This window comes from Cucurbitaria berberidis, assembly GCF_010015615.1.
Source record: "Cucurbitaria berberidis CBS 394.84 unplaced genomic scaffold K460scaffold_2, whole genome shotgun sequence".
Lineage (NCBI taxonomy): Eukaryota > Fungi > Ascomycota > Dothideomycetes > Pleosporales > Cucurbitariaceae > Cucurbitaria > Cucurbitaria berberidis.
The window spans coordinates 6,214,923-6,231,411 of NW_024468936.1; the positions used below are offsets into that span (position 1 = coordinate 6,214,923).

At 51.3% G+C, this 16,489-nt stretch overlaps 8 protein-coding genes across 8 annotated transcripts; 5 read left to right on the forward strand and 3 right to left on the reverse strand.

Annotated features, from left to right (window-relative positions):
• Positions 1–156: 156 nt before the first annotated feature.
• Positions 157–1,802, forward strand: K460DRAFT_415659 (uncharacterized protein; the record flags this gene model as incomplete). The annotated part of the gene is made up of 2 exons (XM_040937749.1): positions 157–756; positions 804–1,802. The coding sequence occupies exons 1-2, from the start codon at positions 358–360 to the stop codon at positions 1,800–1,802; spliced, it is 1,398 nt and encodes a 465-aa protein (XP_040791830.1). The 5' UTR covers positions 157–357.
• A 382-nt stretch (positions 1,803–2,184) lies between these two features.
• Positions 2,185–3,515, forward strand: K460DRAFT_305219 (arad-like aldolase/epimerase). Its single transcript, XM_040930000.1, has 2 exons — positions 2,185–3,033; positions 3,095–3,515. Exons 1-2 carry the CDS (start codon positions 2,331–2,333, stop codon positions 3,373–3,375), a joined length of 984 nt encoding a protein of 327 aa, XP_040791831.1. The 5' UTR covers positions 2,185–2,330; the 3' UTR covers positions 3,376–3,515.
• Positions 3,516–4,929: 1,414 nt separating this feature from the next.
• K460DRAFT_404507 (uncharacterized protein) lies at positions 4,930–5,282 on the forward strand (the record flags this gene model as incomplete). Its single annotated transcript, XM_040936738.1, has 2 exons — positions 4,930–5,207; positions 5,261–5,282. The coding sequence occupies 2 exons, from the start codon at positions 4,930–4,932 to the stop codon at positions 5,280–5,282; spliced, it is 300 nt and encodes a 99-aa protein (XP_040791832.1).
• Positions 5,283–8,201: 2,919 nt separating this feature from the next.
• On the forward strand, positions 8,202–9,449 carry K460DRAFT_394133 (uncharacterized protein; the record flags this gene model as incomplete). Its single annotated transcript, XM_040935977.1, has 1 exon — positions 8,202–9,449. The coding sequence occupies one exon, from the start codon at positions 8,202–8,204 to the stop codon at positions 9,447–9,449; it is 1,248 nt and encodes a 415-aa protein (XP_040791833.1).
• A 268-nt stretch (positions 9,450–9,717) lies between these two features.
• K460DRAFT_375941 (glycoside hydrolase family 76 protein) lies at positions 9,718–11,064 on the reverse strand (the record flags this gene model as incomplete). The annotated part of the gene is made up of 2 exons (XM_040934824.1): positions 9,718–10,511; positions 10,686–11,064. 2 exons carry the CDS (start codon positions 11,062–11,064, stop codon positions 9,718–9,720), a joined length of 1,173 nt encoding a protein of 390 aa, XP_040791834.1.
• Positions 11,065–11,833: 769 nt separating this feature from the next.
• K460DRAFT_375942 (uncharacterized protein) lies at positions 11,834–13,525 on the reverse strand (the record flags this gene model as incomplete). The annotated part of the gene is made up of 1 exon (XM_040934825.1): positions 11,834–13,525. The coding sequence occupies one exon, from the start codon at positions 13,523–13,525 to the stop codon at positions 11,834–11,836; it is 1,692 nt and encodes a 563-aa protein (XP_040791835.1).
• A 695-nt stretch (positions 13,526–14,220) lies between these two features.
• K460DRAFT_279617 (MFS general substrate transporter) lies at positions 14,221–15,780 on the forward strand (the record flags this gene model as incomplete). The annotated part of the gene is made up of 1 exon (XM_040928344.1): positions 14,221–15,780. The coding sequence occupies one exon, from the start codon at positions 14,221–14,223 to the stop codon at positions 15,778–15,780; it is 1,560 nt and encodes a 519-aa protein (XP_040791836.1).
• An 86-nt stretch (positions 15,781–15,866) lies between these two features.
• Positions 15,867–16,469, reverse strand: K460DRAFT_276614 (uncharacterized protein; the record flags this gene model as incomplete). The annotated part of the gene is made up of 2 exons (XM_040928129.1): positions 15,867–15,984; positions 16,033–16,469. The coding sequence occupies 2 exons, from the start codon at positions 16,467–16,469 to the stop codon at positions 15,867–15,869; spliced, it is 555 nt and encodes a 184-aa protein (XP_040791837.1).
• Positions 16,470–16,489: the final 20 nt, after the last annotated feature.

Consider the following 16,489-nt stretch of genomic DNA (forward strand, 5'->3'; position numbering starts at 1 on the left):
CGAACCTTCTTTCCGACTCCCGGGTCTTCATTGCACCGTGCCCCTGTCGATCTGCCTGTGCAATGGGACTACATTCGATATTCGTCGTCAACCGCAGGCTGGATGATACAATCTACGCCAGTGATGGAAGAGATGATGATTTTCGACGTTCGTGATCGTACATGGGATGTGGCGGCGATTTGGGTCATAGTACAGGGAAGAGGAGAGAATAGAACGAAGTCAGAGAGGTAGGCTTGCACTATAAGAGAGACCGTGAGAATCGCAATTCAAAAACCAGCTCACAACTTGCTCAAAGCCTCTCAACAGCTCCAGAGTCCTTCATTTTCCGCCAGGATCATCTTCACTCATTCGTTCACTATGCACTCTACTACGCTTATCTCGGCGCTGCTCGCCAGCACTGCCAGCGCCCTTTCACTCCCACCTCTCATCCCTCTCATCCCTGGAGTCACTGAGCCTCTTTCTAAGAACGCTCCTCCTCTCCCAATTCTTCAAGTTCCGACTCCTCCGTTGCCCAGCCCACCTCATGAGGTCAACACCAGCATCAAGCCCAAAAAGATTGGTTACTTCTGGACCTCTGCTGGTGACAACCAGCACAAGGATTTTCTTGCCACATACTCCCTTGATGACGATACATTTGGCACTCTGATTGCCCTTACCGATGTTCCGTCCAGTGGTAACTCGCCGCACCATCTTGGTCCGTCTCTAGATGGCAAGACTTTGGTCGGTGGTGGTCTGCTATCGCTGTTGAAGACTCAGGTAGGCAGCTCACATAATTCCCAATCCAACATACTCACATAGAATAGGATACTGCCTACTACTTCGACACCACCAACCCCTACCAGCCCAAGTTCAAGAAGAGCAACCGCGCTCTTCTCTCCTCCATCACGGATGAGATCCGTGCAAAGCCTGATGGCGGTTTCTTCATTACCTACATGGGTTCCGCCGTGGGCACCTCCCCTGGCCGTCTCGTCGAGACCGACGCCGACTTCAACATCATCCATGAGTGGCCCGAGGATGTCGAGTCGACGCTGAACGTCCTCGGTGAGCAGTTCAGCCCCCACGGTCTCTCCATCGACTTCGAGAACAACATTATCCTCACCTCGGACTTCGTCGTTCCCCTTACTATCCTCAAGCCCGCTTCCATCAACGGCATCCAGAAGGCCAACACTCTCCGTCTTTGGGAGCTCAGCTCGCGCAAGATCATCAGCACCATCACTATTCCCAACGGCCAGGGCATCCAGGACGTCAAGTTCATCCCAGGCAACAAGGAATCCGCTGCTATTGCCACTGCTGTCGGCCCCGGTGAAGTCTGGATCATCTACCCGTTCCGCAAGAACGCACAGGGTAAGCAGGGTGTCGCAGAGCTGCTCTTCGACCTTGGTCCACGCGCTCGTGACAACCTCGCCATCTACTCAGACATCACCGACGACGGCAAATTCGCCTACTTCACTCTCACCATCGGCAACCACGTCGCTGCGCTCGACATCAGCGACCTCAGCAACGTCAAGCGCCTCGACGACCCGAATGAGAACCAGGGCATCGTTGGACCCCACTACGTCAAGGTTTCCCCGGACAAGAAGAACCTGCTTGTTACCGATTACTTTGTTCAGGCAGGCGATATCAGCGTTGTCAACACACCTGCCGACTTCAAGGCGCAGTGGATTGACATCAACGCGGATGGAAGTCTTAGCTTCAACCGCAGCATTGACTTCCTTTCTCAGTTCCCGGAGCGCGGTGGCGGCTGGCCTCATAGCGCTGTCATCTTCGATCTGACTGACCCCAACAAGCCCTACTACTACTAGGGTGGTGCTGAGAATTGATATCTTTGGCGGTCAGTGGAGTTTTTGGAAGCTTGAGATGAAGATCTGTACGACCGCTTCTGTGCTTGCTGTATTTCTTGTTGGCTAGCTATTGTCGCTACAAGCTGTTATAGTCACATAGTTAATAGTAATGTTTGAATGCTCTCTTAATAAGAGTTCCTTGCACCTCTCTCGTGTTTCGTAACAACCTCTGTGTTCAGGTTGAATGCGATTCACTCTATGCAAATGATACTACACCACATAACTTGGGCTGGGATCAAGAATTGGGCTAGACGCGTGCTCACGTGCTCGGTATTATGTCATCAAAGCCCGATCAGAAGCCGATCAGAACTCACGACGGCTACGTTCCTACAGTTGCTAAGATAGAGGCACCTGCATCATGTCTTTAGGCCACCAATACGTGTCCTTCGGCATTCCCGTCGGATATGTCTCTATCACGCAACTGCGGGGAAAATCTCATAAATAGAGCTCAAGCTTCCCACTATAAGCAGCTAATCACCAGCCCTCACAATGTCAGCAGCGTACTTCTTACCCCGATCGCTTTCTCGCGCTTTTACAGCTACTCAGCGTCGACCATGTCTCCGAAAAGGCTTCAATCGCGCTCTCGCGACGTCTTCAAAACCACTCCAAGCGTCTGTCGCAGCAGGTGTCCGCGTCGACCATGCTGAATCGAACGATAACCGCACCGTGGCCGCCATGGGCCGCACAACCTCCGGCAAAGCCCTCAAGGTCCGCAAGTACCCCTCCTTCACCAGCCTCGAAGACGAGCGCCTCTACCGCAAACAGCACCTCGCAGCTGCATACCGCGTTTTTGCCTCACGAGGCTTCGACGAAGGCGTTGCCGGCCACATCAGCGTGCGCGACCCTATCCTCACCGACCACTTCTGGCTAAACCCGCTGTCCACGCACTTCTCGCTAATCCGCGTCTCCGACTTGATACTAGTGAACGAGGCGGGCGAGGTGGTAGAGGGAGATCAGCCCATCAACGCGGCGGCGTTTGCGATTCATAGTGCAATACACAAGAGGAGGAGCAATGTGCATGCGGCATGTCATGCGCATTCGGTGCATGGCAAGGCATTTAGTGCATTTGGGAGGGAACTAGATATGATTACGCAGGACAGCATTCGCTTTTACAAAAGCCATGGCGTGTATAAGCAGTTCGGTGGGGTCGTACTTGCGAGTGAGGAGGGAGAAAGAATAGCAGATGCTCTGGGTATGCATACCTCTCCATGACCTTACAGTCTCTCTAGGTGGATGCAGGCTGACAAGCGTAGGCGACGGCAAAGCAGCTATTCTCCAAAACCACGGGATCCTAACCGTAGGCCAGTCCGTCGATGAAGCCGCTTTTTGGTTCCTCTCCCTCGACAAGACATGTCAAGCACAGCTCCTAGTCGATGCAGCATCCGCAGGAAGCGGCCACAAGCCAAAAATCATACCGGACGTTGAGGCGGCGGAGACGTATAATCAGGTAGGGACGCCCGAGAAGGGCTGGCTGGCTTTCCAGAGCTATTATGATGAGGTACTGGCCAAGACTGGTGGCGATTTCTTGAGATGAAGCGAACTTGAAAACGCCAATATCATGCGTGACAACGATGTAGGTGCCATACTAGAACACGGCTCGCCCCTCCAATGTCTTTGGTGTTGGCATTCAGCCTGCGTATCTTAGAAGCGTAACAATCTTCTTCTTAGTTTGCCATTCTTTAGTGCGTCATGTTGAGCAAGGAACGGTCGGTCGTTCTCGCCGTTTGTGACATCTTATTTCATCATCTTTGCATGTCCTCCGCCTTCCTTCACTTAGATTTTCGGACAGACGTCAAGGTAGGGAAGTTGCGGCCCGCATTTTGATCAATTCTTATTTACCATGACCCGACATTCGAAACCCTCCGAAGGCTTCGTTTCCTTCACGCCTTCTCTATACTACACTATGTATAGCACACAATTGGTCCAATTTGGTGCTATATGTCACTACACTTACGTAGAGGGGATGGGCCCGAGACACTTGAGCTTCTAATCCGGTAATGACAGTGAGCATAATGCACTCATCATCCTGGCTACAGCTTTGAAGTGTCAAGTGCTGCGTTCACTAATCCTTTCGTATTACGGTTGGGCATGTTTAGTATCGTGGATCACTCAGCGATACGAGGTACCGACCTGCTCGCCCCGCTCTTGCAATGGCCTCGAGGTTCGCCCCTGTCCGCTTTGGTTTCAATCTGATGCCCTAGAGCTGCCACTCAGTCGGTCTGTCGCTCAGATTCCTTTTCGCCCGAACTGATTACTTGTCTCGGGGCATACCTCGTTACAGACCCATACACAAGGTACCCCATGAAAATCTAGTAAGCACTGGCGACGTTCGTTGACAGCGGCAGGGACCATTCTAGTGCTCTCCGCCGTGTGATGTGGCGGACATGGAGCAGGCAACAAGTTTTAAATTGGCCCCCTCCCACATGTCCATATACCAGGGATATCGACTAGCTGTGACCCTATACGAGCTTTACTTTTTGTCCACGAATCCGAGAAAGCAGTCCAGCCCGGATTAGAGTCCCTTCTTTTCGTACCGATCATGGTCAGAGACAGTCCCAGGGAGCTCCACAGTTGCGAACACATGGCGATGTAGAGTTGTGCTACCTGTATTCCAGATTCACCACTGCCGATGGCCAAATGGTTGCTTAGGCAGAGTATGACAGACAGTATGACGCCTAGGGATAAAGTGTCAGCAATCCTTTGCACATCGACAAGGTAGCAAGAGCGCACTCTCTTGCGGTATAGGGAAAGGCGGCGGGCCAGAATGGGAGGACCTGCGGTCTGTAACAATCAAATCGATGGACACCCCTCCCTTTGCAGGATCCTCATGCGGAGATACAGCGTAAGCAATTATATGAGGATTAACAAGGGTGTCAGGTCGTAAACTAGGGAGTGTAGTTGAGTCGCATCACAGCGTGTGCAAAGGGTTTTGGTCAGCGAGAGCGAAAGACGTAGGCGATCGCGGAAGACTTCAAGTATTTAAGCCGCTGGATTCGCACGCAATTCCAATTCTTCATCGCGACTTCTCTCCAGCATACATTACCACTTTATAACCATCTTCCATCACTCAAACTTTTCACCAGCCACCATGCAGCTCACCCGCCTCGTTCTCCTTGCCACAACCCTTCTCGTCGGCGCCGACGCGTGCAAATGCGTTAACAACGGAGCCAACACAGACGCCACCAGAGCTTGTTGCGCCCAGCTCAAAGGAAACTTCCGCAACGGCAACGATTGCCAGGCTGGCTCCATCTCGGAGAAGCTCTCCAACTTCCGTCGATGCTGCCAGGGTAAGGGCTTCACTTCGGACTGCGACTGCCCGACTTGCCTGGCTGAGGAAGCTGAGGCTGAAGCTGCTGTGGTTACGAAGTATGATTATTCAAAGGGGAACTGGATTAGACTGTACGCTGACTGCTTGATAGGCGAGGTGATATGGGGCTTTAGGTCAGCTCAGTGGTTTCGAACCGCTTTGCTGGGTGCGGGGCGCGGCGAATGTGCATCTAGGTACATTTCGGGGGTGAAGCAGACACTATGACGCTGGTAGGGCTGTAGCTATGGGTAGTGTACTTTGAGGCACTCGTCGTTCGTTTCAATTCCTTGCGGGGACAATGCCACTCTTTTAAACTGGCTCCAACTAGAGATAAAAAGCTACTAAATAAAAGCTATCACTGGAAGGGCATCCTGAGTTTTCTCATTCCGTGCTTCTTACTAAATGACTTGAACGGACTTCATATCCAAACTCATCGGATTCCACCTAATCATAAACACCTCCGAACTCAAGGTACAACTCTACAGAGTAGCTATAGCTTAACCAGGGCGCAGGCGCTGATCACATCTTTTGTTTCATCAAAGGAGCTACAACATTCTTTTATCTATAAATATCAAAGGATTGTGAACATAGTATAACAACGCAGATGATAGCCCAAGACGCCTGTACATGCACGGTAGGCTCGGATCGAACCGATGGCTTACAGAAGAAACCAATCACACTACGGTATCATAGTAGAGGAATACATCCTAGCTATGATATTAACCGCAGACAGTCAGCTTACAATGCTCCAACTTTTTTATACCACCCACAATCTTGGAACAGTGGACGGTAGATGTGAGCAACAGCAAGTTTCATCCTTCACGCTTAACAGGTTTGCCTGGAGCGTAGGTGGTATTTGAGTTTTTATTGAACGTTTAGTAGTCGACTGAACGATATGATCGAAGGGCAGAAGCATATGTAGTATCAAAGGGCCCGATTAAGCCGCGTTGGTGTGGGCACAGGCTCTGCATGTGTTGCCCAAATCCGGACCTTACATATTCCTCTGAGCTGTTGACTTGCCGCAGCCTACGCACACCACCAGCTGCATTAACCACTTTGTCTGACGTACGCTGACGATTTAGGTATGGTCATATTCACGATATCCAGAGTAAGCGATATCCTCCGGGCGATACGCGTCGTAGTGCATGGTGCAGAACTTAATTGTAAGGCTTTCCATAATTCAGACACACTAACAGTTACTAACAATTACCTATCGAAGATCTAGTTAGATATCTGATTTATCGTAAGTTTTGGTAGACATGTTTCCAAGGTGATTTTATGCAGTCAGGACAGTACTTTGCAGTAATGTCACACCGGAACCAGTTGCTAACGTTCGAATCCTCTGACATCACATCGGCACATTGGTCATCAATCCTTCACCAGGACGGTTGTGCACGGCCTGGAAACTGTCTGACCACATGTCTTAGGGGTCTATGCTGACACTTACACCCGAGTGTAGTTGCATTTGAGTCCCGGCTAAATCCCTATATTTTCCGTCTGCAAACTGGGAAAAGGCCATCCAATGAGAAATCCCTGCTTTGGTAGGGATGCCTGATGACGACAAAGACAATTTACTGAACTCCGCATACGGCATTTGCATCCCGTACGATGAAATCCAAGGAAGGATCGACCTTGCCGTACCTTACGTTGGCTACTACGCAACTTGCGCCGTTTGACATCTTGGCAAGATATAGTAACAGATACTCAAGACTAGGGCCTATCTTGAGATCTTTCTAGAAGCGTTTCTATCAGCTGTCTGAGGTTTCATTCTGAAGTTTCATCGCTTCAAACGCTGTGCATGCAGCAAAGCCACCTAACAGCAATTTGGTACACGATGACAGCATCCTTGTCCAATACTTACCAAGCCCCAAGAACCGGGAGTTTAACGCCGGTTGTTCATTTGACTGCGACGAGCCGATGCGGCTTATGCTCTGTGAGTAGAGCAGTCCAAAGTCTGGAGAGTGTGTCGACCAGCCTTAGCTAGCCCGGAGTTTCCATTCTCCTGCCCCATAACTTTCATGATCCGAGACTTCATTAGAGACACAAGCTTGGGTTCAGCTACTAGACCTACTCAACCAGTATTACTATTCATAATCCCGTCACATCTATTCTTCACTCAGAAGGTAGAGCTATGATCGGATCTCGTCAATTTGATCTTCGTTGTTATAACTATTAGGACCCATAGCGACCAGAAGTATGTAATCGTAGTCATGATCATCAAAGATTACAAATGTGACAGTCTTTCCTCGCAATGTGAAAGTCGGACTTTATTGGACGCCTGATATGTGGCTTGTGAGGTTGAACGTGAGATTTGAGCAAACGCAGAAATCGTTCTAAACTGTCTATCAAGCCCCGACAAGACCGCAATAATTAAAGAGTAGATGATACAAAGAACTCGCAAATTAGTGACAGCCTGAGTTCCGATGGTGGAGTCATGCTTCTTTCTACGGTTGCAGTGTCCGAACCATTCCTGATCTGGAAAGGCAGGAATCGTGTCCCAAGGTCAACAACACAGAGAGAGGAACTCGCCCGTGGACGTCCCTTCGCTAGATAGCGCCAATCGTATACCTATGTATCTCAGCTCGAGCATTTATCTTCGGTGTATTTTGACATAGTACGTCTCTCATCGCGACGTGCACGCGTGATATACTTCGCCCTCTCTAACAACAGCTTAGAATGGAGCAGCTAGCTTTAGGCAAGATTGACTCCCATCCTTGGTTTAAATCTAACAATGGGTGCAACATTTATGCGATAGCTGTTTCCTAAAGCTTCGCGTGTGCTTTGTCTCATCACCATGTCTCGAGCAAACCGTGGGTTATGGGAGCGCAAAACTACGTTTACTTTCACTCATATGTTTTCTCTCGTGTCCCGCATCATTTATAATCCTTCGGTATCTTTCCCTTCCTTTCACACACCACTTTCAGCATTTGTATGCTTAATCTTATCGACTTCAACCAGCTCACGCGACATAATACTTCCTCCCTCTGTGTATCAGAAGTGACCACTTCTACAACAATACCACTTTCCCTTCCAAGCCTCTGCCAGCGTTCAACATGGTCATGCGGCCCAAGAACAGTTCTGGAGTCACGCCCGAATCATCCACGGCTACTCAAGAGGTCGATAACAGCAACTCCCGCTCTGTATTCGGCGACAACCATGCCGCTACCGAAGATGCGATGATGGTTGCGCACGCGAAGTACATGCGTGAGGCAGGTCAAATTGATGACAAGATGGAAGCAGAACTCTCCAAGGCGTGGCATAAATCTGGCGAACTTCACAGGAAATATACGCCGGCATATCTCGCAATGCTTCCAAATTACACTGGCCAGAATCAAGACGAGATGCCCTCTTACGAGACAGCGCTGAGGCACCAGAAGGCGCGAGATGATGCGCAAGAACAGCTGCTCGCCGACTTTATGGCAGGCAAGATCGATGAGAACGGCAATCGTATTGACGGCCGAGATGGGCCTTCCTCGTCGATACCATCGGGGGGTGAGCGCGATAAGATAGACGACAGCACAAACGAGCTGAGCACGAAGACGAATGGCTCACCAAAGAAGGGAAAGACACTGGCTATGAAATCGTCGCAACCCACTCTCGTAACTGTGCCTTCGCGATACACCCAACACCTCCCAGCCTCCACATCAGCGCCTCGATCCAACGCGCAAACCGCGGTTTCAGACATCGAGGCAGCTACTACTATCGTGACCTCTTCCGACTCATCTCAGCCATCCTCATCATCGTCTTCCCAGCGCACCAAAGCCCGATCCAAAGCGAAGTCAGTCGTCCAACCCCTCACCCCTCTATTCAATCGTCCCTCCTACACCGAAGTAAACTACTACGAACTCCTAGATCTCTGTCGTAACCGCAAGATCCACGGCCGGGGCACCGAGCAGCAAGTCCGCAACGCGCTCATCCAAGACGACATCAACATTGCGTTAGGACATGAGCGAGAAATGATTAAGAGTCAGGGGCGGAGAAAGGCGTACAAGCACCAAGCGCCCGCGGAGCTGAAGAATGGGAATGTGGCGAACGGGGGTTCGCAGGGAAAGGACTCTGACGAGACGCTGAGTATGGGGAGTAGTGAAGGAGTCCATCCGCGGACGAATGTTGTGGGGAAGAAGACGGAGATCGTGACAGATGCTGAAGTTTCGGAGGCGGAGAGCGAGTCGGCGTTTGAAGATTTGAGGGCCGTGTGCTGCACGGAAAGGAAGCAGGGGATCGAGAATGACGAGGATGGAAGCGAAGGAGAGGGTGGGGATAGTACGGGCGATAAGAAAAGACTCAAGTTGAGCAAGTAGACGTATCACCATTGATTGAAAGAGGCTATTCGGTATTTTGCGTTGTTAGACTTTTTCACATGTTTGGTTACCACTAGACGAGTTTGTAGTACTCTCTTCGCCTCGGGTATAGAGTACGACTTGTTCAGCGGTGCTAGCAGTCTTGTCTATATATGAACTAAAAGCAATAACGTAAAACCGAAACAACCGCACAATTTACACAATTTAACCGCTATCCAAGCATACTCTATGCCATCATCATCTCTCTTTGCCTTCTTTTCCTTCTCTCCTAATGCACCGCAATAGCAGCAACAAGCGCATCCATCGCCGAACTTTGCGTGCTTGCATTCGCCGGTCTCACAAACGGCCCGGCCCAATTCACACTAAACGCATTACCGTCCCTATCGTTCACCCATATACTCTCCGCGTTGATATTGATGACTTCAGCATACGCATCATCTGGCGCTGCCTCATGCAATATCTGCAGATTGCGTATGAAAATGCCCTTGAACTGTGTGCCGTCGCCGCCACATTCCGGCTCGCATATATCATGAATGACACCATCAACATCGGACAGCTCGATGATTGCAGCTTTCGCAATACAGGCTGCGAGAGCGAGGTATGTAGGGTTTGGCGTGGCTTTGTTGAGTTGCACGAGGGCTCCAAGAATGACGCCTTGGTTATAGGACCATGTAGTCCGATCGTTGTTTTCACAGTCTTCTGTTAGGCCGTCATTGATGGTTCCGCGTTCGTTGATCATCCCGCTGCTTAAAAACCAGTCTAACGTGCGTTCGGCCCACGCCACATATTCCTTCTTTCTGTCCTCCTCATCCATTCGGTTCGCTAGATGCGCCGCCGTACTCATGAATAGCTCGTTGGCGATGGCGTTCATGTACTCTTCCTCCCAGCTCCAAAAGATGCCGCCGTTGCCGCAGCGTGTTGGCCAGGCCTTAGTGACTGCGGCGAAGATGCCTTCCGCAAGGTGCAGGTACTTGGGGTTAGAAGTGATATCGTAGGCGTTGATCCAGGCCAATGCCCACCACAGATCGTCGTCATAGAAACCGTCTAGCCAATCCTCCGGATCTAACGTGTTCGGAAGCGGGATTTGAGTGTCGCCGTCTTGCGAGACAGGGGCCCAGATAGGTAGGGCTTCAATATCAGTATGATCGCCGATGGCTTGAGTCCAGCGATTAGGATATATTGTGTGTGGCTCGTTGGTATATGGGTCGAGGATCTTCGTATATCCCGACTGAATACCCGTGCGGTTGGAGAGCGCAAACGTCTTATTCACATCCTGTCCCCTTGACGCCTCGTTCTCGATACCTGGCTGCGGATTCTTTGCCGGTGCTTGCATAACCGTGTTTGCGAATATCCTGGCCGCAAGCTTCTGTAGCCGCTGGTTCTTCGGCTCTGTTTTGGCAAGATTGCCGACCATAGTCATGATATTTGCGCTGTTCCACCATCCTGTGCTGTCCCAGATGCCGGTGCTGGCGTTGTACCATGTCTGTAGAGTTGTGAAGGCGTACTCGGCGCGCTTTGTTGGATCGGTAACGGTGTCGTGGGCGCTTTGTGCGGATGAGTTAGGAATAAGGGATACACTGAACAGTAGCAATTGGAGGAGGAATGAGGTAAACATGGCGATGTTGAGACAGCGACGGGTAACAAGATTATTTGACCAAAATGAGGCAACGTAATCGAAATGCAGATGCGGGATTGATGAATGTCGTGCGACAATTCCCAAAAGCCATCGCGCCACCGCACCTGCCTTGACCTTCGAAAGCCTGAAGCATCGTAGTCGCCAACACCCAAGAAGTCCCAAATTGGGCAAGTCGTATGGCACAACTGCTCAATGTAGAAATCGTAAGGGTGTAGAGAGGGTAACAGGGTCTTACCTAGGCGCTATACTTAGAGGTACTTGTTCTCCGACGTGGCGTAGTTTCAGGCTTGACCACTCGTGCTCCACGCTTGGAGTGGGATAATAGCAAAATATAGTATCGCCAGCGATTGCGGAGACATGCGTGCATGCGTGAGCGACGACTGCAAAGACGTTGAAATAGAGTAGTCGCATGTTGCCATTGTCGACGTGCCAGTTCAGGTCTAAAAGACGGAAGCAGCCATCAACACGGGCACAGAATCCACTAGTGCTGACGGGAGATGTCGTGCTCTTCGCTGCACGGGTTCTGCGTTATGGTTTGGTCCGGGGTTTTTGCTGACGAGATTGCCCCTCCACCAAGACTAGGTTAGCCACTCACGCGCTCCAAAGGCCCTGTACCTTACTCAAGGTCTCTTATTTACCGCATTGTGAGGTTAACTGCTTTGTCTCCATGCTCACGATGCATTTGAGGTGCGGCCTTCCCAACTGTAGCTTGAAACTCTTGGATCCGGCTGGTTCCGGTTATATGGGTTTATGCAATAAGGATCTCAGTCCCATAATCTTTCACTTCCGCAACCCAGCAGTTGTCTGTGCCAGCCATTGCTCTGTCCTTGAACTTCCAGATGGCTTCCAGCACTCGCTTAGAGGTACGCAGATACCCCCAAAACATTATCCCATACAACTCGTCAAGTGTGTTCATAATCCACTCCCTCTGTTCTGGATCCTCTGATTCAGCACCAGCGAGGAACAAGGGCCAACATATCGACTTGAACAGCGCGTCCCCGGCTTTCAGATGCGAGATGTGGTGAACAACGTCGTCTGCGAGAGCTGTCAAACTGACGAGGGCGGTACCACCCGCTGTATCGAATAGTGGGTTGGTCGAGGGTAACACACGCGCGAGGTAGATGCAAACTGCTGAGCGGTGCGCGGCACCAATACGCATGCGCTGCTCGATATCTTCGAAAGGGGAAGCAGGTTCGAGGTCGCAAGACCAAGCAATGGGATCGAATGCAAGCGCGCGCTGCAGCAACACACCCACTTGATCCTGGATATCATTGCGAGGATACGTATTCCCAGGGGCGTCAAGCTCATCTGGCAGCGCGAAGGATTCGAGCATGATGCGCAGAAGTGGGCCAGGACATGAGAGGTAGTTGTTCGTCTCCGCATATCGTAATATGGGCTCCAGCTCGATCGTATCTGGGATGAGTCTAGGAAGCGTAGTGAAGCTGAAGGTCGAGCCTAGGACGTGAAAGACTAGGAAGTCTGAGAGGATCGTCAGTCGTAGCCGGCTCATTGGGCGCTGCAGGTATGGCGGTTCACCAAGAAGCCTAATGAGCTTCAGCGCGCCGTCCATGTGCACTTTCCACTTGTCTCGTCCCGACTCGACCAGGGCATAATTGACAAACATCAGAATTGTTAATAGTATGAGGTCGATGTTGGACTCATTGACCGATGCCACGTTCTGCGCCAGCAATGTCAAAGCCCGTTGCTTTGCGACGAGAGCGTCTCTGTACGACGACTTCATCGGCCCTCCGAATCGACTCACAGCTTGATAGTATGCCATGGCGGTCGGGCTTTGTTGCCCCTGATAAGCTGACTGGCCCATGGGGTTGCGCGAGATGTTGAACACGTGGAAGGCTGAGTTTGCGATCATGATTTGGAGCAGCTGCGGGTATGCGGACGTCGCAGGTATCATGTCACGTATGGGGTTCTGTCCAGGCATGTCGTGCACCACCAAGACATCGCATACATGTGCAGCGAAGTGATACAGGTAGTATCGTGAATGCTGGTCAAGATCGTTGACCAGCGGATCTACCAAAGGCCAGTGAACTGTCATGGCCATCTCTTCCTCATCCTGGTGCGCGGGAGTGGGCACTGGTTCGGCATCGGAATCCGCACATGGTCCTTGAAGGTCGACGTCTGCATTTGGTTGTTTCGGTACATTCTCGTTCTCCCATATCAGGGTGGGTACATCGTGGGCCTTGGCTTCCTTTTCCGTCGCAGTCTCACGCACCATGCGCATCCGCTCTTCATATCCCTTTCCCATCATCTTCCCCCGGCTCGCCACGCCCTGGTTCCACACAAAAATCTTTCCATAGCCCAAACACTCAGTCCCCGCTGAAGAACATTTCTGGCAACTTGGCAAGGACCGGTCGCATCTCCATCGTCGCTTCCTGCAATTGTGGCAGGCTTTGGTAGGGAGGTTGAAGGGCGTTGAGCTCATTGGATGAGCGCCATGCAGAGGGTGTCGCTGATTAACTAATTGGGGATGTCCAGAGGTTTGGGGCTTATGTGTGTGCAAATGGCTTGTTGACTCTAGCGGGTCTCAAGGAAGCCGCTGGATGCATGACTAATGGCTGCCAAGCCTGCTCTGATTAGCCGCCGATACCGTCACGCTTCGCTAAGAAGTGCACTACAACTAACAAAGCGGACCAGCAATGCAAGCCTCGGATGTAGTGGACCATTCAGACGTGTCTGACTACTAACATCGAGTCGACTTCTGCACATATGGCTTGTTTGTGCCGCCATATAGCTTCGACTTTCACTTGCCACTCTATACCCGATCAGGTAGCCAAGACGCAGGCCGTGCATGAGTGGATCTCTTGTGGCGACCGACGAGCTTCCTTTCAAACGTCACGAATAACGCTAAGATGGGTGGTGCCCTTCTATGTCGAATTTCTCAGCAAACGACACTATGTCGTCTATTACCCATATCAGTCACCTTGGGGGGGCATCACCGAGTCCGGCGCAAACATATAGAAAGAGACGGGATATCTGAAGGATTCTGAGCTGAATTCTTCACCATCATCTTTCTTGTCAATTTCCTTGCTGCCGACGGACTTTTGGAGCAGAGAGACTCAAGGATCGTTGCACCTTTCCGACATGCAATCCAACGAGATCAACATGGCCGATGCTTCCATGTCTGATCCAAAGATCGAACGGGTGGAAGAAGGATCGCCATCGCCTACTCGGGGTGCATACACACCCTCCGAACTCGAGCGCCTGGGCCGCGAACGCCCCGAAGTCTTCACGTCGATATGGATGGAACTCGGCTTCTGCTTCGCTCTTCTCGGATCCATGTTTGTAGCGGAATACTTCATTTCCGGCTTCAACATTCTCTTGCCGAAGCTTACCGAATCGCTGGACATACCCGCCAACGCGCAGACATGGCCCGCGAGTGTGTTCTCCTTGGTTACCGGCGCATTCCTGCTGCCGTTGGGGCGGCTCGCAGATATGTTTGGCGGTTACTTTGTGTTCAACGTTGGGCTTGCGTGGTTCCTCGTCTGGTCCCTCATTGCAGGGTTCAGCCAGAACTACGTGATGCTCATCTTTTGCCGAGCCCTTCAAGGCTTCGGGCCTGCCGCATTTTTACCATCTGGCATCATGCTGCTCGGTAGCATATACCGTCCTGGACCTCGTAAGAATCTTGTTTTCAGTCTTTACGGGGCGTTCGCACCCGTAGGCTTCTTTACGGGCATTTTCTTCGCTGGTGTCTCTGCCCAATTCATCTCTTGGGGCTGGTTTTTCTTCATCGGCAGCATCATCCTCGCCATTGTCGGCGTGGCTTCGTACCTCTGCATTCCCAACCGATTGGAGGATAAGCCAGGTAAAGATATCAAGATGGACTGGTGGGGTACTGCCACCGTTATCCCCGGTCTCGTCTTAATTGTCTTCGCTCTTACGGATGGCAGCCACGCACCCAAGGGCTGGGCAACGCCATACATCCCAATCACTTTCGTCATCGGCTGGCTGTTCCTGGGCGCTTTCGTGTACATTGAGGGCTGGGTCGCTGAGCAGCCTTTGCTTCCAGCCGATATGTTCGACGTGAAGGGCATGAAGCCATTAGCCCTGGCACTGTTTTTCCAATACGGCACGTTTGGTATCTTCCTCTTCTATGCCAGCTTCTACATTGAGGAAGTCGTCGGCGCCAGTCCACTTCTCACAGCCGCATGGTTCACACCAATGTGCGCCGGCGGCCTCATCCTCGCCACCATCGGCGGTCTTGTCCTACATCTGCTTCCGGGTCGCATCCTCCTACTTGTCAGCGGGACTGCATACATCCTGTCTGCCTTACTCTTCGCCATCCTTCCTGTCAAATTCAACTACTGGGCCTACGTCTTCCCCTCCATGATCTGCGCCACGCTCGGCATAGACATAACCTACAACGTATCCAACATCTTCATCACAACATCCATGCCAAAGGCTCGCCAAGGACTGGCTGGCGCATTCATGAACAGCTTACTATTCCTGGGTATCGCGGTGTTCTTGGGCTTTGCTGATCTAGCAGTAAGCGAAACAGAAGAGAGGGGAAAGCGGGGGAGCTACAAGATTGCATTCTGGCTTGGGACGGCACTTGCTGTGGCAGGATTAATTATCATGTTCTTGGGTGTGAATATCGGAAAGGCAAAGAGTGACCTGACGATTGAGGAAAAGGAAGAGCTGGAACAAGAATTGTCGAGGAGAGCAACCAATGAGTAGGAGATCTTAATTATGAAGGATTATGGCCTAATGATATCAATGTTCAATATTGCACTGATCCCTCTCTCTCTGAAGTCTTGGTACAGTTACTCCGCGGGCACCACCCGTGTCACCTCGATCAGCTTCGCGCCGTTCAAAAAGTCCAACTTGCCAACATCCACGCCCTTGTGTCTCAAAATGTCGTACGCAGTCGTAACGTGAAACCTATCACCATTAACATCAGTAGTCTTTCACCTGGAGCATTTTACTCACCAGAAGTTTGGTTGCGCAAACTGAAGCACATACTGCAATGCAGTAAACTTGGCCTCCAACGTCCCCTCTGAAAACTTCAACACAACCTCCGCGTCCTCGCATCCATCGAGGCAGCCCGCATCGAGGTCCTCAAAATATTTGATCGTCTTCTCAATCCTCGCGAGCAGTTCGGGAAACGTCTTCTCCTCGTCCGGCAGAGCAAGGTCCTCCACGGCAGGGTTGACGCGGCTGGGGATGAATTTGGCTGCATCGGTGAGGCGCTGGATCTGGAAGATGAAGTCTCGCATATCCGGGTGCAGGCGAGCGGTGAGAAAGTCATTGGGGTCGATGTTATGGGCTTTGGCATGTTCGTAGCCTTTGGTGATGAAGAAACGAGCGTTCTTAAGGCCACTGAGGATTGGGATGAGAATCACTTGGTGAAAAGACATGGCTGGCATCGTGATCGAGAGCTGCTGAC